The sequence below is a fragment of the Musa acuminata genome, chromosome BXJ3-7 (genome assembly GCF_036884655.1).
Source record: "Musa acuminata AAA Group cultivar baxijiao chromosome BXJ3-7, Cavendish_Baxijiao_AAA, whole genome shotgun sequence".
In the NCBI taxonomy this organism is placed as follows: domain Eukaryota; kingdom Viridiplantae; phylum Streptophyta; class Magnoliopsida; order Zingiberales; family Musaceae; genus Musa; species Musa acuminata.
In genome coordinates, this window is record NC_088355.1 from 8,406,973 (window position 1) to 8,432,293 (window position 25,321).

The following is a 25,321-nucleotide window of genomic DNA, read 5'->3' on the forward strand; positions in this document are numbered from 1 at the left end:
AAACGGAGGAGCTCATAAGTGTTTGTAGGATTCCTAAATTAATGATATATTAATTTATTTGTTTATTTGAAGGTAGACCGACCTCCTTCGCCTCGGGATCATATCTTCCCTGCTTCGACTAGATCGGGCAACTCCTAATTCTATCTTGCTCTGCCCCCCACGTGTCAGCTTAGGTAGACCCAATCGGGGACGGTTGGGGAGACAGGGAAGCAGGAACGGGATGGTGGAGCCCGCATCTTCCGCCGAATCGGGAAGGGCGGTTCCGTGTTTGGTAAACTGATCGGTCCACTCAACAAATGTTGGATCCCTTCCGCTACATCCTCACAGTTAATGAATTATATACTTCTTAAAAGGGAATAAAAAGAGAAGAAAAGAAAAAGAAAAGGACGCGAGAGCGAAGGAAGCGAAGCGGCGAGAAAATCGAAGAGGGGGAAGAAGAGAGAACTAATTCGCAGCTATATATATGTATTAAATATATGTAATCGTAATTTCCGATCCACTTTCCTTCCGCTCGAGCGGCCTCGACGACACAAGGAACTCGTATCAAACCGCTGCGGACTTCCTCTGATTTTTCCAAGGTAGAAACCCTAATTTTCTTGCGCGAAATCGAGAAAGATTTCGTCTTCCGATCGTTTTGATGAAGTAAAGGTTCTTGGGAGTTAAAAGATCGGTCTTTTTAAACGATTTTCTTAGTGTTATCTGAATGCTCGAGATCGAGAAAGATCGCGCCGTTCCGTCGTGTTGATTGACACTAAGGTTCTTGGGAGGAAAAAGATCGCTTTTTTTTTTGACGATTTTTTCGTGCTTTTTTGTTTTTTTGAGGGCGTTTTGATTTCAGGGCTCCGATCCATTGGGATTCAAGTGTGGGGTTAGGGTTTGCTGGTACTTGGACCCAAGGCTGGAATTAGGTTTCTCTTCGTGCGTCTAATTTTTTTCTTTTTCGTGGTAGTCTTTGGATTTTGACTAGGGTTAGGGTTTTCCTTCGGCACGACTGCTTGAGGGCCTACGTGCCGTTGCGGGATGGCGGACGGGAGGATGAAGGCTGTCGCTGATGATGATGAAAGAAGGGATGGGGACGATGAGGTCGGGCGGCAGGATGATGACGAGGCTGAAGAATTTGAGGAGCTGGAGCTTGGACTTTCTCTGGGGCGTTGGGGATGGAATTCAGGGCTGACGAATGGTGGCAGGGATGATGGCGGAGAGCGCGATTGTGTCCTTCCGGTGGAGAGGGGCATCGGGTGCTCATGGTTTTATGAGAGACAGTCAGCTACCAGGCATTTCATCGCAAGACAAACAAATTTGAGGACATGGGGGGAGGAACTGGTGGGTGCAGTAGCTATGCCTCAGGAAAGAGATGTTAGCCTGCCAGATGAGGCATTTTTCGAGATGGAGAGAACTGGATCAGATATAGACAGGGATACTCAGCACAAGCGGCCTAAAGTATTTGCTTCCCTGGAGTAAGTTCTCGTTTTTTGTTATCTTTGTCATCTGTATCAGTTAAACTTTTAGTTTCTGATACATCTAACCCCTGTCATGATTTCCATGTTTGAGTCGTCAAAAGTAATATTTCATAAGTTGGTACATTCGTTTCAAAAGGTCTGTATTTGCTACTGTGGTTTTTTCATTCAAATGCTTTTCATGAAAATTCTAGGACGATTGATTTGGGAACCACTGCATGGATTCAAATGCTTGCAACATACCAACCGCACGAGAATGATAAAATACTTGTATACCCGTGTACCAATGATATTGGTTGGTACCGACATACCAAATATTTTCTGTAATTTTCTGGTGTACGAGGCATACTATATTTTGAGATTCTTCTATAGGTACCAATATTCGTAGTTTGAGCCGCGAGAGCACTTTTCCAGACATCTAAGCTAGTGGGAAAGCTCGAACATTATGTGTAAGCTTAAACATCCCTTTCATGTATATGTCAGATGAAAGATTGTTGGACTTAGCATGTTAATGCGATTTAGGATACAAACTCATGATTTGCTTTGATACCATATTAATACAAGCAGTTGGATGTACAGCCACTTTCCCAACAGCTTAGACTAGTTTGGAAGGATCTAATGTATAATATATAAGCCCCACAAAGTGCACCCTTATAACTAGGAAATTAGAATATCTAGGGAAATCAATACACTTGACAGAAATGCTTTTACTAAAAAAAAGAGATAACAAAAATTGAATTTCTTAGTATGTTTTGGGCATTACAAGTGGATTTTCTTTGTAGTACACGATTGGGTAGGAAGGGAATCCAAGTTGGAGGTGTTATAGGGCACATATGAAGACCAAAGAAGTTTTGAGTAATTAGGGAAAAGGTGCTACCCACTCAGATTAAATGAATTATCTCTATTCTAAGCAGAATGTCTGACAAAGGTTTTCAATTACTTTCAGGTTTTAGAATTATTAAAGATCTTTGGTAAATCAAACTGACAATGTTTATTATGTAATGCAAATGATGGAATTTCCAGATACTTGAACATAAACTCATGTTGCCTGGTTAATTGAGTTTCATATGTGTTTCTTCATTGTCCCAGCAATTGAGATTTCAACCCTTTAAGAAGTTTCTCTATCACATCCTATTCCTCATTTACTTCGTTGATCTTGAACCACTAGACAAAAATGCTTAAACCCAAATTAATAATATACCCATTATACCCTAGCTGACTTCTTATGTGACTAAATTGGATATTAATTGTAACAACCAAGTTTAGTTTGATATTGGAAGTGGGAAAAAAATTGAATTGACTTTTAGGTCATATGGGTCTTTTACTATTAGCTTGAGTTTAAACATTTTGGATCACTGGTTCAGGTTCAACGAAGTAAATGAGGAAGTTATTCCATCAGATCGGATCTTGATAGATTGGTATTGGACATGCTGAGAGGCTAGTGTTAAAAAGAACTATCCATCGATGAGGTGAAGGGCACGACGTGAATCCACTCAAGGCCCCATGTACATCATGCTATGGTCTGATTTAGGTCTACGATTGCGTCTCGACGAGGACGTGAAGCCCTTAAGTGAGGGAGTTTGTAACATCCCTGGTTAGTCTCACATCGCATGTGAAATGGGTAAAAATAATCTCACATTGGAAATGAGTAAAGATTTGGATTGATATAATAGTCCAAGAATGCTACTATTAACTTGGGTTTAAGCATCTTGGGTCACTTATCCTAACAGATTGAGCATGGTATTCTCACTTCAATTTGGTTGATTTTATATGATATCCTTCTATCTCATTTTTTGTTCTAGGATTTATGACTATCGTACTGCTTTTTATTATTTACTTGAAGATTGTGATTAAACAATTTTACAACTATTATACACTAACGGCAAACCTCTCATAATTATGCTATCCAAGTTTCAATATTTTTTAATCTGGAACCTGCTCCCTGTTCCTAATACATCCTTCCTCTCATACTGAATAATTTGTTTCCCTTTCAAATTTCCTTCTTATAAAAGGTCCCCCTCACTAATATTGCATTTGCTAAATAATGTATGTCTTTTTCCATGTCCTGTGAACTTCTGAGAGATGCCTTTTTTCTTTAACTCTAGTTTCTCAGTAACGTGCTTCCTTCTAAGGCACTCCTATGCGAAAGCTCCCCTTTCTTTATTATTGCCTTTGTCAACTGATGTGTTTCTCCAGTCTTATTAACCTCTGAGATACCTGTGCTTTTTCTGTTGGGAACGTTGTAAATCACAAATTTATTTAAGTGGATATCTCAGGAGATTTCATGCCTCCTATTTATTATGGTTAAAATATGTCATTTGATGGCCGAGGATGGTTATGAACAAGGTCTCATCTTTGATCCGTTAGGAGTTGGATTTTCACCTTAATGTGACTTTATGACTAGTTCATCTTTTATTTTGTGTGTTTCATGCAGGTTTCCATCTTCTTCAGATGCTGAAGTAACTGGTCAACCTGCAGTGGTCGATTTTATGTCTCAAAATTCATCAGCATTGTCTGAAAATGAGGTGGCATACTATTTGAACCTTTTTCCTAATGATGATGCTGTTGGAAGGACTAGTGACTTTAATAACGGGGGAAGTTCTTATGAAGATATGTCAAGTATGAGAAACACTGAAGATCTAGAAATTAGGATGGATCTTTCAGATGATCTATTGCACCTGGTATGTCCAACCTAACCATTTGATATTTATGGTTGCTGTTGATTGCTTGCAAGTATAAACATTCATTTGTATGATTTTCAGATTTTTTCTTTTCTGGGCCAAAAAGATTTATGTAGAGCAGGAGCAACCTGCAAGCAATGGTTAGTGGCTAGCACACATGAGGACTTTTGGAGATGTTTGGAGTTCACGAGCACAGCAATCTCCCCGCAGAACTGTATGAATTCTAATATAGTGTACTTAGTACAATTTGGCAATCATTTGCATCATTAATTGAGAAAATCTGTGACTGCAGCATGTGTTTATTTTGTGTTATTTCTGATGCACAGTACAAATGGCTGTTGCAGCAGTTATTTGACGAAACTATCAGTAAAATTAATTTTGATCACCTTTTGTTAGTTTGAATCTGACCAATTCTTTGCTGAATATCGATGGGGTGCTTGCATACCATTGCTAATATTCTTGGGGCATTTGCATAGCATCACAGTGGAAATCAGATCATGCATATTTGACTGTGTGAAACTTGAAATTGATAATTGATTGCTCATAAATTAGATTCTTTCAGATGTATTCTTTTTAGTTTCAAGGTCATGTAGCCAAGAACTGAGCATTTAATAAATGAGGGCCGTTAAAAGTGCATTTGATTAGAATCTAAGTACCATAAATTATAAGTATTGTGGGGCATATGTGGGCCTTGATGTTCTTGATCAACAAGAGAAAGAACAAACGCTTGCTAGCTGTAAATTTGATTTACATATTGATATCTAACATTTCTATTCGAACATATCAATAAATCATATCACTGCTATGGGATATGGAGAATTCAATACTCCGCTAATGACCTTACTGGAGATGTCATGTAGAGACCAAACCCCAGGGCATGAAGATGAGCCCGTGGACAATCCATCATCCAAATGATAGTGTTATTTGCGGCATCCTGTTGTACAACTTCTCGCTGAATGTCCAAGTTAAGTGTAGATTTGGAAACCGCAATGAGCGGTTTGAAACGTCATCCATCTCAGCACCTTGGAATCCCTCGGGTGGCGCAGGGTTGGATGGGGCTTTCGGATAACAACGTAGGTGCCGCCTCTCGCTTCGCTCACTGTCCGCCGCTCACCGCTCGCTCGTGCGGCCAAAAATGACCAGTTTTGGCCTATTTTTGGGCCGTTTTCGTGTGCTACGGCGAACGCGGCGAGCGATGCGAAACGTCAGCCATCTCAACACCCTAGAACCCCTCGGGTGGCATAGGGCTGGATGGGGCTTTCGGATAACAGGGAAGGTGCCGTCCCTCGCTTCGCTCGTTGTCTGCCTCTCACTTGCGCGGCTAAAAATGGCCTGTTTTTGGGCCGTTTTCGCTTGCTGCGGCGACCGTGACAAGCGATGCGAAATGTCAGCCATCTTAGCACCGTGAAACCCCCCGGGTGGCACGGAGCTGGATGGGGCTTTCGTATAACAGCCATCTCAGCACTTGGGTATTAAATGAGAAATAGGTCCCAAATGGATGTACAGTGGGAAAAGGTCAAGACTTAAGGACTTTCCTGATCTTAATCATGATGTACTGGGCCCTACCTTGGAAGCTGATACTGTCTTGGATCCATTATATAAACTAGCGATTATGACGATTGTGTGATGCTTGTGATATATAATCAGTACAATATTCATTATTAAAAATGAAGGGGAATGAGATTTTGATTAGCTGTGGAGACAACATGATACAAACCCCTTTGGTTCTTCCATTATTTATACAGATCGCGCCTGCTAACTTTTGTCATCTCTTGCCTGATGTTGTAATGTGTATTCTTTCTATAATGGCCTTTATGCTTCATTTTATCTGCAAGCTTCAATAAAGGTGGGACAGTTTCTTACTTGTGATACAATAATCTAGCTTGTGTATATGAGTCATATTTCATTGTGAAAGATCGCAGCTATCCATGTTTTACTAGTGCTAGCTCCCTACGCATGATCCAAAATTTGATGGATCATCAAGGATTCAGCTGTATATGGTAATAAATGGGGCTTCATGATAATATAATTTGGACATCTAATGCACATTCATTAGAAATCCAACTTTAGATTTGATTAGCAAAAGAATAAAAAGAGAGCTGGAAGGTAGTTAGAAGAGAGCTAGGAAGCTCTGGAAGTTGTATTATAAATCCACAGTGTGATATGGAGCTTCAAGACATTGACAACAATAGTGAGGTATCACTATTAATAACATTAATAGTGAGCTGTATATTAACATTAATAATAACATTAGCAAAAGCAGCAACAACAAAAAAGAAAAGAAAAAAGGACAACAATAGTGAGCTGTATATTAATATTTGAGGTAGGCTACATGAATTCTTTCCTGCCATTGAGCGCTGCAAAGGCATCACTATTAGTGAAGCCATTGTATGAAAGTAAAACTCTTTGTTCAGTGTTTTTGGCTAGTAACAGCTAATGGCCATAACTAGTTCTTTCAATTCGTTAGTCGGAATCTTGTCATGTCTTTTGGAAGCCTGACTTAGTGCTTGTATGAACTTCCATACTATCTTTTAGAGTCCATTCTCGTTGCTGTGCTGATGTCTTCATTGACTTACAGTTATTGCCATATGTCGCCGATACCCAAATGCCATGGCGTTGACCATGGCTGACATTCTGAATTCCAATGCGCTTGTCATTGAAGCAATGGCTTCACTCAGGTTTAATTAAGTTTCATGTCCTTGAACGGGTGTTTATTCTTGCTACTACCATTTACTTTTTCTGTTCCTGCTGATGTATAAAAATGTGTACTTGTCCAGGCATCTTGGAACTTTGATCTTAAAAAAGGGTCAGTTTGGTGATCGGTTTTTCCATGCCTTGACGGATTGTCCTGCATTAACCAAATTGAGAATTCACGATGCATCTCTTGGCAATAACATTCAGGAGATCACTGTATATCATGATAGGTTACATGATCTTCAATTTGAGAAATGTCGCGTTTTCCGGATTTCTATCAGGTAACTACACTGCTGGTTAGTCATTAATGAGCATATTGTCGTGTGTCAACTATGTTCATGTAAGTTGGCTTGTTACAGATGCCCTCAGCTTCAAATATTGTCTCTCAAGCGCACCAGCATGGCACATGTTTCACTTAGTTGCCCACAGTTACGTGAACTGGATTTAACAGCCTGTCATAAGCTTTCTGATGCTGCGATTCGATCAGCTGTTACAACATGCCCCTTGTTGGGATCATTAAATATGTCATCTTGCTCATGTGTTACGGATGAAACACTACGTGAAATCGCTTATGCTTGTCCAAATCTGTGCATTCTTGATGCTTCATATTGTCCAAATGTCTCATTTGAGGTTAGTTTTGTGAATCCTGATCGTCTGCTGCTGTAATTTATCCTAACTGTGGTGATTATGTGCTTACGTTCTTGTGCTTTTGTGGGAAGTCTGTAAGATTGCCAATGTTGATAGACTTAAAACTTGATAGCTGTGAGGGAATAACCTCAACATCTATGTCTGCATTATCGTATAGCCACATGCTGGAGGTTTGATCTTATTCCATTGTTTTCTTCTTTCAACAAATTTGTTTTATTTTTTTGTTGCTGCATTTACACCAAAATTCCTTATCATTTCAGGCATTACTGCTTGATAACTGTGGCCTTCTGACGTCTGTCTCACTGGATCTGCCACATTTGCAGTCTATTAGTCTTGTACACTTGCGCAAGTTAGACTCATTCTCCTGTCCTTTTCCTTCTTTAACTCCTCTCTCTTAGTGACTCTGTCTTTAGATCCTTTCCTGGGTTGTTTTCTTTTGTTGGATTCTAATTCTGCTAATGCTTTAGATTTGTTGATTTGAATCTGCGGAGTCCTGTGCTTCAATCTGTAAAAGTTTCTAGATGTTCGGCTCTTCACCGAATTAGTATTACATCAAGAGCAATTGACGTAAGTTTTTTTATTTCATGAGACTACTATATTACTGTCGCATTATTTTGGTTTTTTGGAAGTTTTATTAGATGTTGATTATTGTAATGCAGAAATTAGTATTGCAAAAGCAAGAAAGTTTGGCTACATTATCATTGCAATGCCACAACTTGCAAGAGGTGGACCTTAGTGATTGTGAATCTTTAATGAATTCTGTTTGTGAGGTGTTTAGTGACGGAGGTGGTTGCCCAATGCTCAGGTCATTGGTTCTTGACAATTGCGAGGTTTGCAGACATTTTGTTTCTTAACTACTACATGATTTTTGGTCCCCTCCTTTTATGGGTTTGTTTATTGATGTCTAGGGCCATGAATATGTTTTGCCCAATTCTCCAGTTCTCTGTTGTGATTTGTGCCGAGGTTTAATTGCTTTGGGTGCAAAGTTAAAGTGATTTTCCATTATGAGTTTGTTCAATTTCTTAAATAATAAAGGGTTGAACAGAGACAAGTACATGCTGGGAGTTAGATTATTAAAGAAAAAAAAGCCTTTAATCTATTAGTTAAAGCAATAATCATGGTTCTGAATTCTGATATTGTCTCTATTAGACATAATTGATTCTTCTATACGTGGAACGGAAGTTTATATCCTTTAATCACATTATGGCTTGATCATAAATATTAGCAACCATATTGATTATTATTTCACACATACAACCATTGCTTCTGCTGCAGTGCTATATATTATATATCACTGTCCATGATGCCAATTACTGAAAGCCATGGTTTCTGCTGCTGTGCTGACACACTGCATTAGTCCTGGGCCATATTGTCAGCAATATATTATTTCAAGTTTCCCAGTCCAAGAACTGAAATGTTTTCATGTTTTTGTTCGTAATTGCTATCTTATTATGTTTTTGGCTTTCCAATGTTTTGACATGTGAATTCTGTTATAACACTTTTGAAATGTGTGCTGAATTTATCTATTTCTTGATAAATTTTATTTTCAGAGGATAAGTGATGTTGGACTGAACAATAGTTCTCTATTGACTCTGTCTCTTGCTGGTTGCCATGCTATGACTAATCTTGATCTATCATGTCCGAAGCTTCAAAAAGTAAATCTTGATGGTTGTGATCATCTTGAGAGAGCTTCATTTTGTCCAGTAAGTTGGCTTCACATTTTCATTTAATATACTGGACATGTATACTGTGGTAAGAAGATAAGGGGTCGTGTAAAATTTTTTGTAGCTGTGGATAATATTCTTGGCTATTTGTGGCTAATTTGTGGGAGTTCATCTATTTAGCTCTGGGAGTTTCTCTACAAATATTCTTGTCCAGATATATGTGGTTAAGAGTTCTGGGACTTGTTGACTTTGAACAAATCTGCATATGATTGACTATGAATTCTATGAATACTGATCTGCATATGTTTGACTAGTACTGGAGTGGACTTGGACGCTATGATGCTTCCTTGGAATATGTTCGCATATTGTGTTACTTGTGAATCACATCATTTTATTTTCTTAAAGAAAAAATGCTAAAAGAACAAAATGCTAACTGGACATTGTAATCATGAATGACTAAATTCTGCATATTGGTGCCTTTCCTGCCACTGGATGGAATAGTATGTGCCATCAACATGGTCTATTACATTATTGTGCCGGTACATGCAAATTACAAACTGAACAAAGAAAAAGAAAATATACGGTAAGGGATACAAAATTGATTCTCACATGCCTTCCTACAGACTCAAATTGATCTGACACATTGCATCTGAAGGAGGTTGGCATGATTATTGCTGATACTCTATCTTCACGACTCTTAATCTTTGGATTTTTCAAAACCAAATCAGTTCTTACTGGACTAATGACCAAATCAAAGCCTTAGCTGGTCATTTAAATGGATAAGAAACATTTTTGCGTTGCTTTCTTTATTTGTGATTCAGTTGTAGACTGCCACTTCCTGGTGTGCAGCAGAATATCAATTTATGGTGGACATTGTTTACATTAATTCTTGAAGTAAAATGATGTAAATACAAAAACACATGGAGAAGATAAGAGGCCTACCAGAAAATTGATTTCAGTGGGTAAGATTTAATTCAGAAATCCAGGATAATGATGGAAATCTTGGAACTGGATAGATAGGCAGTAAGAAATTAAGATGTAATCAGGGAAGGAACTCAGGCTTTTGATGGGTGACAATGTGAATGGAGAGAAAAAAATATTATTTATTACTGGCCATTGAAACACACTGGTCCAAGTTACTTTGGAACACTTATCATATTGTTTTTTATGTTATGCTTGATTGTATTATTATTATTTTCATCATATTATGTTGCTAGCAGCATCTTAGTTTCTCTATATAAGCTGTCATCTGCATTTTGTTTCTATTTAGGAGTGTTATCTATGGTTGTTAAGTACAATATTAGCAAGAATCTTTTCCTTGATTACTTCTGCTGTAATTGATTTTTTTTATAGCATTTAAGTAAATTTTGCATTGTGCATAAACCTATTTGTATGTATTCAAGTTTGTGTATGTTAGTCAGCTGAATTATCTTTTAGAGTTTTTATTACTGTTATTTAATAAAACTAGAAATATTTCTTATATATAATTTGCTTGAGTACTGAGCACAATTTTATTTTAAGGTGGGTCTGGAGTCCCTTAATCTGGGGATCTGTCCAAAGCTAAATGTTCTTGTTATCAAAGCTCCAAAAATGTCACTGTTGGAACTTAAAGGTTGTGGTGTTCTGTCTCAAGCATCAATTCATTGCCCTTCTTTGACATCATTGGATGCTTCCTTCTGCAGGTCTTTTGCCATCTCTTCTCATGTTTAATTTGTCATTCTTATTCACAAGTAAGATGATTGATATGTCTTGTATATACAGACAATTCATGGATGAATCATTGTCTACAACAGCGGCTTCATGCCCTCATATTGAATCTTTGATCCTGTCATCATGCCTATCCATTGGACCTGTCGGGCTATCTTCTTTGCACTGGCTTCATCATTTGACCCTGCTTGATTTATCTTACACATTTCTGATGAATTTACAACCGGTTTTTGATACTTGTTCACGGTTAGTGGTAAGTTTCTTGGAAATATTTTTTATATGATATCTTAAATTCATTGGTATTTCATTTCAATTTTTAAAATTTACCCTCTCGTGACTTTATTGCATTTAATTTGCATTGTATGGGTTATTGTCTATCATGTGAACCTTGATGTTGGTTAATCTTCAACAACAATTGGCTACTATTAGGACTAGAATTATTGTGGAGAATGAGGCAGAAACTGTTAATTGTGGAACATTGTAGGCAAGTTAACATTGACTATTACTTTTTAAGCGGACAGAGATGGAATATATCTTGTAGAAACAGCTTCCCTTTGCAAATTATAAATTTGTAAGGCTCTGTTATCGTATGCTAGGGTTCACGACACATAAGAAAATATAGATAAATGTAGGAATTTTTTTTTTTTTGTGTGTGCATGCACCTTTTTTGTTTTTTTAAACAACTGTTGGGTTCCTTATGACCATCTTTTCTGGGAATAGAGCAGCCAAATAAAGATATTGTTGGAACTTTTACCTTTTACTTATTGCAAAAATAACTGCACTTGTATCTCTGAAAAATTGCAGCCAGCCCATAGAATTAGCTGAGTTGAAGGCTTCTTAAATATTCAGCAAAATTGGCTTTGTCTATAAATTACAAATGAAAAAAGGTTCTACCAAATAATGTGAACACCAGAGTAGATCTAGATCCCAATTGACTTCAACCTAGGTCGATACACAAAAAATAAAGCTGCATCAGCATACCTTGAGATCAACTATGCTTGAATATTATTACATAATATGCCTTTCTTTATGTAATAAGGCAGATAGTTTTCTGGACCATTTTCGTATCAGCATTATTTGTCACGAAGTTTCAGGGACGTATGGAAAGCAATCTAACTTGGAAATTCTACCTACAGATCTTAAAACTTTCAGCTTGCAAGTTTCTTACAGATTCTTCCCTGTATGCTCTTTATAAAAAAGGCGCACTTCCTACCCTTCGCGAGTTAGACTTGTCATATTCATCTATTGGACAGTCTGCTATAACAGAGCTTCTTGCTTACTGCACAAATTTGGTTCATGTGAACCTGAATGGTTGTGTGAATATGGTTGAACTTGTTTGGCGTTCAAGGCACAATTCATCTAATATGGCAGTTGATACCTTCTCATCCAATTCGATATCAGTTCAAAATGACGGGGAGGGTTTTAAGAAGCCGGAACATTTGCTTGAGTTTCTTAGTTGTACTGGATGCCCAAGAATAAAGAGAGTTTATGTTCCTTCTACAGCTAATTGTTCCCATTTATCTAAAATAAATCTTAACCTATGCACATATTTGAAGGAGGTGGATTTATCATGCACCAACCTCAGCATACTGAATTTGAGGTTAGTGTCCCTTTTCTAAAGGTTTCCTTGTTATTTTTTTAACTTTGTCATTTCCTATCGCTTATGTGGTTAATAAATTTGCTGATTTTCCTGTATTTTAATTATAGTTACTGCAGCTCCTTGGAAATCTTGAAGCTCAATTGTCCAAGGCTAAACAACCTACAGCTTCTGGTAATCTACCTCACGATTATAACATTACCATGAAAAGAATGTGGTTGTTGGCTTTTCAGTGTAGTTTTATTAGGAAAATTCTAGTATCAAAACTTGAATGTAGATGACTGAGAAACACAAACAGCCAAGTCAATCCCCCTCTGTCTACAGACGATTGAATGTTTCTTAATGTCAACTTGAATATCGAGATTACAACCAAATGAAAAAAGGTTGATCATAAAATTCACTGTTAGGGATGTCCATATTCTGACTAGGTTAAATCGAAAGTAAGACATCCGGTTGGCATGTTTCGTATTATCCTGTACCACCCACCGTTCTTGTGGAAATTATATGATGTGATATGTGACTTGTTCTGTTCTCTGTGTGGCATAATGCAACATGCATATTGCATTCAGGTGCAGATATCAAAAATGTTTTTCAGGCTGATTTAACTGACATTTATTCATTTCTGCCAAAACTTTTATTTTCAGGCTTGCAGCATGCTGGTAGAGGAAGAATTAGAAGCTGCTATATCACGCTGCAGCATGTTGGAAATCCTCAACATCCACTCCTGCCCAAAGGTGCGGTTGCTTGCTATCTATGAATCTGGTGACAGATTTTATGATGTCGAATAGCATCAGATAAGCATTATATCTGCTTAGGATCAAACCTCACTATTATACAATCTACATTTGTTCTTTTTTATTGGACAGATATACATCGAGGATTTCGAGAGGTTAAGAATTGTCTGTCCGAGTCTCAAACGAATCCATTGCAGCCCATTGATGTAGCACATGTCCCCACTTCAACAGCCAAGTTATATATATATCTACCTTCAGATCCTATTACGCTAAGCGGACTCCTCGTACTTTTTAAGGATTTTGGTGCTCTTTTTGTACAAAAAAACCCAAATTTTCTCCTCCTTCAGGATTGTGGTAATGCACCCGCCCGGGACTGGCGTTGACACATTGAACCAACACATGCAGCATTTTTGTGTGTTATGTTTTGTTAATATTAATATTTGTGATCGGACGAGTTTGGACTGTGTATGAATTGTTGCCCATTCGGTTTTATTAATGTCGGTTTTGGTATTAAATTTGCATCAGCATCAAATTCTTTAGTAGCTTTCCATGATATGTGATGTTTCAAGATGGCTTCTGGATTGTGTGTATTTTATGTTGTTTGGTATTTTTTTGCTATAACAGCTATAATATTAACTTAGATGACATGATGAGCTTTCGCTATAATACTATTGATTCTTAGTTGCAGGAGCACTTATTTGGTCTATTTTGGAGGTTTACCAGTGCTATCTCTTTCCCCCATTTTCCCCATTTGTTTTGTATTGAGTATCATATTCAAGGTGAGTGAACTCTTTAACAAAACTTATCATCATCATCATCATCGGATCAATATTTAAGATGTTTCAATTTAGTATCATTAGTAGCATTTCTTCTGTTGTTGTCCTTTTGCTTCCTTGAAATCCTCATTATGCATATACATATACAGATGTAGCATGATTCGCATGCTCTTCCTCTTGTGAATTGAGGTGGTGCAGTTCGTGATGGATGCAGAAAACAATGGCTGCATCGTTGTCTCACAGACCATGTATTCCATGCATGCAGATCCAAGCATCACGTAGACTGCATCCTCGTCTACGTTCATTAATTGCCAAGAGAAACTATTTGTATTGCAATTAAACCCTATTCACGTAATCTTCTCAAAAAATAAAAATAATAATCATAAACCATTTCGGGACCTAAAGTGATTTAGCTGTTGATCCACACACTGACCAGCCGAGCCAGTCGCACAACCAGCGAGTTGCCGCCGCCGCTGCTAACCCTGCTCCGGCGGTCCTCGGTTCTCTCTTCTGCTCCTCTGCCGATAACGCGCCGCCTGCAGAGAGGGTATAAGTCGGACAGCACCGCGAGCCACTCGTCGATGCACGCCCGGAGGTACACATGCCCGCACCGCCAGCTCCTTGCTGCAGGAGCACCTGGCGGTGGCTACCGGGGACCTGTGATGGTGACGGAAAGGTGCATCAGATCAGCGCGGCGGCGCCCCCTATGCGGGCAGCGGTGAAGGGCCACGAGGAGGGAGATGGTGATGGGAAGGAAGATGAAGAAGAGGAAGAAGAAGGCGGCGGACTGGTCGTCGGACTGCCCATCAGAGTCGATCTGGGGCTCGTCTTTTACTAGCCTGGAGAAAGATAGCGACGTGGATTCCCACAGCCCCATGGCTTCGGGAGGGGACGGTCATGGACATGCACGCACTGATGGATGGAGTCTGCAAAGCGAGCTTAAATAGGTTTGTCTGCTCCTGTGAGATCGAAGAGTTTTGAGTCAGGTGGTGATGAAACCTCAGTCGAAGTCAAAGACGGAGGAGACCCCGACGGAGGGCGGATGTCGCCTCTCCTGTTGGATTTGACGACCAATCATGTGGAACCCGCTGAGAATCAACCAATCACTAAATGACACGTAGTGGAACGACTGTGTCGGGACGGAACGAGGAACACCGCACGATCCGCCTCATCCTCATTGGACGTGTTGAACCCATTGGGTGGTCTGGATGGAGATTCCGTGTTGGGCTCCAACACGGTTCAGCTTTATCTTCGTGAATTGCGCAGCCAATCCGAAAGTGGGACCCGGGTTTGAACGGGTGAAGTAATTTTTATTGGGATTAGATGTGCATCGTGCCTTCACTTATGCAGAGAATCACAGTGAGTTCTCATAGTCTCGATCTTTTAGGATTAAGCACGCGTACAGAGGAGGAAGGGGCGTAAAAGCGATGGAGGGGGACGGCGGAGGCGGCGGGTTGAGGGAGGAGGCGGGGGAGCCGCGGGATGCGCGGGTAGTGAAGGAGCTCCTCCGGTCGATGGGGCTGGGGGAAGGGGAGTACGAGCCACGGGTGGTGCACCAGTTCCTGGAGCTCGCCTACCGCTACGTGGTTGACGTTCTCTCCGACGCTCAGGTGTACGCCGAGCACGCCTCCAAGACTGCCATCGACCCCGACGATGTTCGCCTCGCCATCCAGTCCAAGGTCAACTTCTCCTTCTCCCAGCCCCCGCCCCGCGAGGTACGGTCCCCCCCTTCCCTCCCCTCCCAAACCCCTTAACCCTAATTCCACATCGCCGCTCGATTTCACATCGAACCCTCGCTCTCTCGACGATTGGAACGTTTTCTGGGCTTCTTCGAAGCGATTGTTCTGTAAAATGTTTCGGCTTTCTGGTTCTGAGTCTCGGAGAACGAGTAATTTCTAGGGTTCTCTTCTTTCATGAGTAAATTGGTTCAAGATAGCATCTTGTAGAATATGCAAGCAGTAATCATGTGTTGCATCAACGAATTGTAGGTGTTACTTGAGCTGGCGAGGAGGAGAAACAAGATCCCGTTGCCCAAGACAATCGCACCGCCAGGGAGCATACCCTTGCCACCGGAGCAGGACACTCTCATCAGCCCCAATTACCAGCTACTGATACCGAGGAAGCAGCCTCCTCAGGTTGAAGAAACAGAGGAAGATGTCAACGGTTCTAATGTAAACCCTACCTTAGTTGCCAATTCGTCACAAGAGCAGCAAACCCTACAGAGAGTGTCCTTCCCTCTGTCTTCAGCAGCAAAACGACCAAGGTGATGACGACTTGACAGTTCCAAACCTTCAGGCACTGAAGCTGTGATGAAATCTGTATCTCAATTAGACAGGTCTAAAAACCTACGATTGTTCTGTGTAACTTGTCATGTTGGACCATATGAACTTGTTATTATCAATTCAAACTAGTACGAGGAAGAAGACAGATTCTTGTGGTCTCATGTCTGGGTTGTCTAAAGGAACAAATAATATGATTATTCCATCTTAATCAAGAAGGCCATTTGGTGCATGGTTCATCACCTTCACCTCAGAGACATTTAACCTATGGTGTATGTATGAATTCACTCCACAAGCAAGATATGGATGCTCCTGCAGCATGCATATATCAATGGAGTCAATTACCAGAAATCACACAACACAGTCTTTTCCTGTTTTCACTCAGATGGAAATGCAGAGAAAAAAAAGGCTTAAAAGTCATGCAGACATGCTGCAGATTTCTTTTCCTTTTTCACATTTGTTTTTCCTGTCTGTGAACTAGTTACAATGTACAAGATCATCGAGGAGCCGATCTTTTTTTCCGGCTACAATTGGATCTAAGCTCCTGCTCACAATGGTCTGTGAACAAACTTTCCTATACACACCAATAACTACAGATATGGATTAGCTTATTCTGCTTGGTAAGCCTGAGTCAGCAAATGAATGATACACTACATTTTCCCTGATCCGAAAGGAGTATGGCGGCAAGTGTTTTTTGTTTTTTTGTATTTTTTTCTGAGAAGAATGGCTACTGTTAGTACAGAGACAGATCAGCTTCTCTGGTTGCCCTGACCGAAACAGTCAGTCTTGGTCATACATGCGCTGCATTTCCTCCCTATACTCCGTCAATGATCTGTCTGAAATGGCTGGCGTTAGCTCCACCAGATCGCCCATCCGCAGCTTCTGGTTAGGGTCATTGACGGGCTGATTGTTCAACCTTGGCCTCAGCTCTTCTTTCACTGTGAAGCCATACCCCGGACACCGAGCACTCCCTCGCCCAACTCTCTCCAGGAGATCCATCACCGTTGAATCTGTCGGCAACTCCTGTATGGTCATCTGGAATCACAAGCTATCACATTAGAGGAATCACAAGCTATCACATTAGAGGGATGAGTAGACCATTTAAAGAACAGCAGATGATGCTCGTGAATACCAAAAATCACAAATATGAAGAATGATACATTTATCACCTGTGAGTTCACAAGCAGCTCACCTTCTCATTTTCGAGTATGATGATGAAAATGGGTCCGGTATAGTCACATTGTTGACTGTAGAAGTAGGGACAGCTATCAGAGTGAGAAGGAAATGGGCATGGAGGCCTGATTGAATCATCGTCACCGAATGACGACGGACGGTCTATGTTCAAAGCCTCACATTGCCACGACACAACCCATCTAGCCCATTCTACTATTTGAAGAACAAACGAAGAATGCTGATGATCACCTTCCTTGTATCTCCAGTGGGCAGCAATTCCAAATTCTGCCTGCAGATGCATTGCTTTAGTTCGAATCTGAACCTCCAAAGGACACATGTCTTGACTTAGAACAACAGTGTGAAGAGATCGGTACCTGCATTATGAAACTCAGAAAGAGCCCAAAAGATTGGGAAAGAAAAAGGAAAAAAAGATGGCCAAGTTTCACCATCTACATACCCATTGTGCTTGGGATGCGCTATGTAGTCTTTGAAACTCCCCGGAGCTTCAGGCCACAAGTCATGTACAATACCTAAGGCTGTATAACAATCTTCCTCATTCTCGACTATCAGACGTAACCCATGTTTGTCATGAATCTCATCCATCGTTTGATTCTTCCTATGGATAAGTTACATAAGCATCAATGAAAAAAAATTCCACCTATATTTACCATAGACAATACCAAAAGATCATTCTTTTCTTTTACCAAGTAATACAAAATTGCGATCTTGAAATCTTAGTTCTACAGGATCTACTTCAGGACTTATTCTGCTAATAAACCACTTAAGATAAGCTACTTAGATATTTAGTATTTTTATGTATCATGACCTTACAAGCAAAACTGAAGCACATCAACTCATATATAGAGGAAGACAACTTACTTTAGCATTTTGGAGTAAATACCGTACAAACTCTTGCATCTCCCTGACAGAAATTGATAAGAAATGCCTCTATCCTTCAGGGCTTTCTCTAGTTTTTTTATGGCAGATGAAATCATGGCTTCATCAAAGGATTTGAGAAGTTTGAGTGATAACTTTTTGTACTGCTCCGGATATAGATGCTTGAAGCACAAATTTTCAAGTTGCTCCTTCCAACTTGAGATTCCCAACCTGTTGGCCAAGGGCACAAAAATCACCAATGTTTCCTTTGCAAATCTCTGTTGTTTAACCATTGGCAAAGCATCCAATGTCATCATGTTGTGTAATCTATCAGCCAGCTTTATAAGAACTGCCCTAGCATCTGTCATTGCAAGGAACATTGTCTGTAGTCTGTCAGCTTCAACAGTTCGATTTGCCGTGTTGTTCAGACGAGCAAGTTTACTCAAGTGGCTTAACTTTGAGACCTGAAAACATGATCAGACAGCATTTAGAACTCACCTTCGATTTTACAAAAGAGAAAAAAGGGGGTTACATAATGATTCATCCAATTATGAAATATTCAAGTCATTATAGATCGAAGTCATATTCAAATTCTTGCCTGTATTACCAATAAAATGCAGATAATACAACTACAGCACAGTTTCCTCTGTCAATCGGTGCTAATGTTACTACTACTGTAGTTAAGGCTGAAGATTGAATAAAAATGGATAGGAGTAAAAGGTAAAAGCAAAATAAAGGCTCATTTGATCAACTGAAACAGTTGCAAATTAGTTTAGCTCCTAGCATTTGGAGGGATGCCGACCCCAAATAGATGGTGCATTCCAGCTTGCTGTTAGTATTTGGAGAGATAATAGCACAATTTAAGTGTTCATTTGACAAAAGCTGGGTCTAGAAGGCAATCCAACAAAATTTTGAATTAAATTCTGTGGCATGGGATTAAATAAATAAAAAAGGCTTTTGGCTGCTTCTATAGAGTCCATGTGACTTCAAAAAAAAAAAAAAAAAGAAGAGGCAATGGGCAGGTTACGGTAAGCTTCTTCTTCTTCCATGAAAACAGCGAAATAGGGAAAAAGAAGTAAAAGAAGAAAAAGATTGGGAGTATAATTAGGAAACTTAAGAGGTTCAGGGCTCAAAAAATTTTTAAGAGGGTCTTTTTTCTGCTGCATACGTCAGTTTTATTGCAGAAAAACAAAGGAGTGCTTTCTTATTGCTCTTTGTTCTCACTCATCTGTGGCTCGGCAAATGCATTCTATCATTTCTGGAGAGCAAATATGTCTTAGTATGTCCAGATTCCCACACTTACCAATCCAAAATTAACTACCATTAGCAGGGTAAAAAAATGAAAATCCTTTCAGATTACAACGTTATTTAGATCACTGTCAATCGACATTTTAATACCTTTTTCCTGGTTTTTCTTTCTAGCATTTAAGACTTAAAGCTAGTGGCGATTCTTTCCTTCTCCAATGACAGCATTAATGTTATTGTATAAGTAAAATTCCTAGCTAAGTACTCCTCCGAGTGCTCAGCAACTCAAATTGCTTTTTATATACTAAGAGATGTATGTAGTTGGAGCCACCGGCATTCATTCTGCTGTATATGCACCTTCGGTAATTCGGGCAAAAGCATGCATGTCAAATATCTAAAAGCCATTTCCCTACACAGCCATCGAATTGCCTACACTTTCGACATGAAAGGGTCTCTGACCATGAACGCATGTATTGTTAGTCATTTTCCTCTCACCTCAACTGTAACATTCATTCAGTAGCAGCACAACAAAAAGGGAGGAAAAGCAGAACAGAAGAGCAAAAAACACAAGAATTCTTCCATGTTCTACTTTTCTTATAGAATCTGGAAAATAAAAGATCAGCAAGAGAAGGACCTACCCCTTCGACAAGATCAGCTATGCCAGCCCCAAACTCTCGACGTATATAATCATGAGTCATAAAAGAATCATCAACCGTATCATGCAAGAGCCCTGCAGCAACAACTGTAGCATTAGCACCGATCTTTGCAAGTAGGACTGCCGTCTCCACACAGTGCTGCAAGTAAGGATCGCCGCTCACCCTCATCTTACAAAGAAGACGAAGTAAGTTGTTTAAATTGACAAGGATCAGAAGAAATCAATCCATGAAAGTAGAATAAACCCATTTCATCTCATAATTCTCAGGTTTTCCTCGTACTAGGCTAATGGAAAGAAAGCAAGAGATCGAATACCTGGCCTTTGTGAGCTTTGTCTGCTTCGTAGAACGCCTTTACGACGAACTCGTCGGTGAATATCTTATGCCTCGATTGGGCTCCTGCGAGTAGTTCATTCGCATACGGCTCCACACTGGTTCCCAGCTCGCCCAAGCTCTCTTCGAAATCAAAAGGTAGATCCTCTGCATTTACACTGCCAACACCCCCTGAAACTGGAAGGCTAGGGGAATCATAATTCAAGTATGAGCCGAGAGCTCCTGGAAGAACTTCTCTCTTCCGGGAGGGCTCTCTCTTCCTGTCCTCCTGGAATCCTGCCCTCAAATCGACCACCCTATTCGAGTCCCGAGGAATCCTCAACAAAGGAGAGCTCCTGGAAGAACACGAGGCCAAGCTCTGAAACACGCTAACGGGGCTGTGCTCTCTACATTTGATGGAGGACGAACAGGGGGAGTAGGAATAGGAGCTCCCGAGCTCATTATCGTGGCATAGAGAAGAGTGCTCGTCGTTCAAGCTCGTGGAGGCAGTGGTGGGCGCGAGGCGAGCCGACGGCGACGAGGAGAACAGACACGAGAGGCCACCCTGCATCGGCTTCCGGCTGCAGGTCGAGGAGGAGGACACGGCAGGGCTGCTGCATGAGGAGAATCTGGCATTCTGCTCGTAGTCCAGCGAGCTACCATGGCTCGTCGAGCGAGAGCTGAAGCAAACGCCGCCAGGTGCGATCGCAGAAAGAGCGACCGCCGGCACCGGCATCACCGATCAAAATCCCAAATCCCCACCTCAGGAATCACAAGACGATCACAAGAACGCCACACTACGCCAAGAAGCAAACTCCCGGGTAAACTAATTCCGGACCAAAATTGCCAGTGCTCCAGCTCCTAAACCAAAAAGGAGGCGCCTTTAGGGAAGGAGAAACGACAGCCAAGTAAGGATTCGCGGCTTCAGCCACACTTGAGATCAGGATCGAGGTCCCGGATCTCCACTCGGGAAGCAAGGAGGCACCTTTCCTGTAGGGGCCGGAGGATCCACTATAAATAAAAGAAAGGAGACAGCGAAGAGACGACGGGAACCGAATAGGACGAATTAATGGCCAAAGCCCTGGACAAAGCGTGGAAGAAACAGGAAGAGGAAGAAGAAGAAGAAGAAGACAGGAGAAGAAAAAGAAGGAAGGAAGCCTTCGGCTCTCCTAGTCTCGGTTCGGATGGTTCGCTTTCGCTGGTAACAGAGAGAGAGAGAGAGAGAGAGAGAGACAGAGAGAGACAGAGGGGGAAACGATTACTTAGCGGGGTGGCAAAAGGGAAACGGAAACGCAACCGAACGGATCCGGACGGACGAGGAAAGAAACGACGGAATTACGAGATTAGCCTCCAAGGCAATTAAATCAATGAAGGATAATTTTAGATTTTAAATACATATATATATATATATATATATATATAATTATATATACACATAAAAATCATAAAATAAGAAAAGCTGTATAATTTTGTCAAAAAAAAGAAATGTAAAATTAATGTTATGATGAAAAAGTGATCACTACCCACAATAAAAAAAATCATAGAAAATTTAAAAATTACCATAATATTATTTTTACATTTGTTCATTGTTGACAAAAATACATAACTATATTCCAAGTTTATATCATTCATCATTTTTGACAATGATCATTATTATTTAACATCACACAACTACAAGAATTGAATAATATGACTTCCCTTGTGATCATCAATCATCCTCTACCATTTGTTTGTTTGTTTGTTGAAGCGTAAGATAAGATGGATGCTACGAAGATTGGTGTGGCAAAGATGGCTGATGTGCCATGAAAACCGGCGAGGAATGAAGCGGAAAGCACGGAAGTTTTAGAAAGTCAACACCCTGGTCAAAGTTTTAGAGAGATCCAAAGTCAACTTCGTTGCGGCGATGAGGAGGACAAATCTTACACCCTTCCATTGTCTGTGGCGACAATGTCAACTGAGATACAAAGCATGCATCGTAGCTTTGTGGGACTGAATCGAACATGGGAGACCATAGAACAGTACAGTAGCCCCAAAGTCCATAAGTCTTTCCTCTTGTGAGAAGACAGCCGATGTGGACTGCTCAATGAGCACTCTTTGTAAAGGGAGATGACCCAACCAAATCCAACGATCCCATTGTGTCGTAGACGCAGCAGGAAATTACTTTTCTTGTATGACATTGCCATTGCTATCATCCTAATATTCTGAGATGTGTTGTTTAACATTTCTGGAAATGACAGGTGGGCTGGCCTATTATGGGCCGCCCAAGTAGGGAAGGTGGGCCGACGTGCGGCCCACCTTAATATATTTAGCAGTTAATATTAACTTATTAATATTTAAAAGTTGAAGTAATTTTCTCTATCACAATATTCATTTTATGTGGTTACCGAGGTCTAAATCATGCCAAGTATTTAAGTCCTCATTTTCATGGTAAGACTATTGGTTCCCTGTTCTCATGTTAAATTGTTAATAAGGAATCCATGAGATGAAAGAGACACAATGGTAGATGAGTATCCTATCTTTCACTTTCTTAGTAGGAAAAATATTTACCCACAATATAAATGTGGCAACATAATTAACGATGAAAAAACATGTGGACATTAGTCTAACATAGAGGAATATTCTAAATACATTGAATATTCCACCCATACCGTCGAATATTCCCTCTATAGGTTTATATAAAAAATTATATAATCAAGATCAGTAATTGTTTACTAAAATTACCTTGTGTTACTTAGTTTAACCGTCAAAGGGACTAACTCGAAAAATAAACATCGATTTTCATATGAAATTCGTCATGGAATTAATAGTCAGGTTGATCCAAATATCAATATTAATGTTTTATGAGTTAACATTTACAATTCACATTTATTCAAAAGGATTACTTTTATATTATATATATATACTATTTTTTAAGTGACCTTTTTTAATTGGTAAACATAATTTTTAGCCCAAAAAAATGTATTTTCTAACTATATACCATGAAATAATTCTTTTTTTTTCCTAGATAAAAGTCCAGCTTCTCATAGTGAGTGGTACTCCATATTTCTATACAAACTAATAATTCATATGATGAATTATATTGTAAAAACTAAATCTCAGATAGTTGTCAGAAGCCACAAAGCCTATAATGATCAGATGAATGAAATTTATCACAAGATGATGTAGTAATTTCGTAATGCTGATGGCTTCAAAATTTTCTTATGATGAGGCATTGAACTCCTGCAATCTTATGAGGTAGATAATTGTGTGAAGAGTCTATAGATCATGGAGCCTGGTCGGATGGGTGATGCAAGGACACCATCATTCTGATGGTGTACAAAAATGGCACTCTCAGTTTCATACTTGGTGCAGTTGTAACATGAAGTCCTTGGATGCATGTGTTTGACACTTGCAATAAAGATTAACTGCTGTGCCTCATCTCAAGACTTCATGAAAAGGTCTGAGGACCTCTTTTATTTTTCTTTAATGAAGATTTTGGCAAAGACTTTTCCTTCTCCTGGTGATGCATGAACTTTCTGTGTGGTGGCGGGGGGCTGGTCAACTGCAGTGTAAACCAGAAGAAGAAGAAGAAGAAGAAGGCAGCATGCAGAAGACTATTCAAATCTCTGTCTTCTATATCCTTCGAAACCATGGTTTGGACTTGTAAGTGCCAATGGGCTGCTTGACTCTGAACTCAAACAGGTTTTAGGATGAGGGAATAGAATCTTCTCAACTGCTCTGCTTGGCCTGTAGCAACCTTTCATGGTTGTTCTCTTTGTTTATCATCACCTTGTTCAACGTAAAACTCACATGAACAATAAAAACCATATCCCTTGGAATCGGATTGTTCCCCCTTTCAGACTTTTAATACCACACATGTTAGAGACCACATTTCATCACCAAACTTGCAAAAGGAATACTGTTCTTAGGTATCTCATGAGATCATCAGCTCCACTGTTACAAGGAAGAAAAAAAAATAGCATGAAGGTGATATGATTCTTTTGATTTTACTGTGAAAATGAGGGAAAAGAAAAGAGTCCCATTGGAATTTATTGTAGTAAACTCCATTTCTGGTGACATCAACTGTGGAAATTTCATGCTGTAGGTTTCCAGGAATATGGCCAAAAAGGGACCTATAACACTGATGGCTGTAGCTTTGTTTTAAGGTTTCAACCCTGCACCTACCCATTGATATAGACATTGTTTCTCCACCGTATCACATCTGATGCAGATTAAATGTGAGCAAAGTTAACTCTCTGATGAGACTGAGGAAACACATTTAACTCTCTGATGGAAGTTAATGATGCTCATTTCAATGAATGAAGAGAGAGTGCTCTTGAAAGTTGCTTCATTCAATACACAAGTGTTGGAATAATTATTCATGGTGGACCTCATGCTGATCACTGATGTCATTGGAGCAATTAAGATCAATAAATTTCCAGACGATATGCAATACAAGCAACTGCTAAGTAATCTTCCTGGTGCTTTACCAACATGAAGACAAATCTGAACTCATTATATATGCATATGTAGGCATGAGCAGATGCATATTTTATTTCCTTCAGGCAAAAAGACAAATGTAAACCTTGAATTGAAAGCAGAATGGCTGGAGATATAATTTAATGCATAAGATGTTCACAGACAGATACAGCCCTCCAAACTGAGAAAACAAGAAAATGATGAGAAATCATATGTCATGTTCTAGAAGGAAAATTATATTTAATCTTCAAGGTATAATTTCATCATCAGAAATATCCCATACAGAGTTGAGATGGAGAGGCAAACACATACAATGGTTCCAGACCAGCATCACCTGGTCTTCGGATCACGAGGTGCCCTTTTCAAT

General features: G+C 39.8%; 3 protein-coding genes across 5 annotated transcripts; 2 read left to right on the forward strand and 1 right to left on the reverse strand.

The window, feature by feature from the left end:
• Positions 1-372: 372 nt before the first annotated feature.
• LOC135643458 (F-box/LRR-repeat protein 15-like) lies at positions 373-13,636 on the forward strand. Its single transcript, XM_065160437.1, has 18 exons — positions 373-578; positions 950-1,457; positions 3,892-4,138; positions 4,220-4,352; positions 6,717-6,816; positions 6,916-7,113; positions 7,192-7,462; positions 7,552-7,650; positions 7,741-7,829; positions 7,948-8,047; positions 8,140-8,310; positions 9,031-9,183; positions 10,666-10,826; positions 10,906-11,104; positions 11,988-12,451; positions 12,559-12,622; positions 13,093-13,182; positions 13,315-13,636. The coding sequence occupies exons 2-18, from the start codon at positions 1,021-1,023 to the stop codon at positions 13,390-13,392; spliced, it is 3,054 nt and encodes a 1,017-aa protein (XP_065016509.1). The 5' UTR covers positions 373-578; positions 950-1,020; the 3' UTR covers positions 13,393-13,636.
• A 1,734-nt stretch (positions 13,637-15,370) lies between these two features.
• Positions 15,371-16,401, forward strand: LOC135643459 (transcription initiation factor TFIID subunit 9-like). Its single transcript, XM_065160442.1, has 2 exons — positions 15,371-15,673; positions 15,947-16,401. The coding sequence occupies exons 1-2, from the start codon at positions 15,386-15,388 to the stop codon at positions 16,223-16,225; spliced, it is 567 nt and encodes a 188-aa protein (XP_065016514.1). The 5' UTR covers positions 15,371-15,385; the 3' UTR covers positions 16,226-16,401.
• A 234-nt stretch (positions 16,402-16,635) lies between these two features.
• Positions 16,636-21,698, reverse strand: LOC135583163 (probable GTP diphosphokinase RSH2, chloroplastic). Of its 3 annotated transcripts, none has more exons than XM_065160440.1 (7): positions 20,501-21,698; positions 20,170-20,355; positions 18,290-18,750; positions 17,785-18,026; positions 17,660-17,699; positions 17,430-17,484; positions 16,636-17,272 (listed from the first exon to the last, which is right to left on the reverse strand). In XM_065160440.1, exons 1-7 carry the CDS (start codon positions 21,230-21,232, stop codon positions 17,018-17,020), a joined length of 1,971 nt encoding a protein of 656 aa, XP_065016512.1. In that variant the 5' UTR covers positions 21,233-21,698; the 3' UTR covers positions 16,636-17,017. The 3 variants fall into 3 exon arrangements, with proteins under 3 accessions (XP_065016512.1, XP_065016511.1, XP_065016513.1); XM_065160441.1 differs by having other exon boundaries at positions 17,136-17,272; positions 17,660-17,784; positions 17,868-18,026; XM_065160439.1 differs by having other exon boundaries at positions 17,430-17,784; positions 17,868-18,026.
• Positions 21,699-25,321: the final 3,623 nt, after the last annotated feature.

Coding starts and splice junctions, on each gene's coding strand:
- LOC135643458 (XM_065160437.1), top strand. CDS start 1,021: ATGGCGGACGGGAGGATGAAGGCTGTCGCTGATGATGATGAAAGAAGG. Junction 7,463..7,551: donor GTCCAAATGTCTCATTTGAG/GTTAGTTTTGTG, acceptor TTTTGTGGGAAG/TCTGTAAGATTGCCAATGTT. Junction 12,452..12,558: donor CTCAGCATACTGAATTTGAG/GTTAGTGTCCCT, acceptor TTTTAATTATAG/TTACTGCAGCTCCTTGGAAA.
- LOC135643459 (XM_065160442.1), top strand. CDS start 15,386: ATGGAGGGGGACGGCGGAGGCGGCGGGTTGAGGGAGGAGGCGGGGGAG. Junction 15,674..15,946: donor CCCAGCCCCCGCCCCGCGAG/GTACGGTCCCCC, acceptor AACGAATTGTAG/GTGTTACTTGAGCTGGCGAG.
- LOC135583163 (XM_065160439.1), bottom strand. CDS start 21,232: ATGCCGGTGCCGGCGGTCGCTCTTTCTGCGATCGCACCTGGCGGCGTT. Junction 18,751..20,169: donor TAGCTGATCTTGTCGAAGGG/GTAGGTCCTTCT, acceptor TCATGTTTTCAG/GTCTCAAAGTTAAGCCACTT. Junction 17,273..17,429: donor TCATACTCGAAAATGAGAAG/GTGAGCTGCTTG, acceptor TTGTGATTCCAG/ATGACCATACAGGAGTTGCC.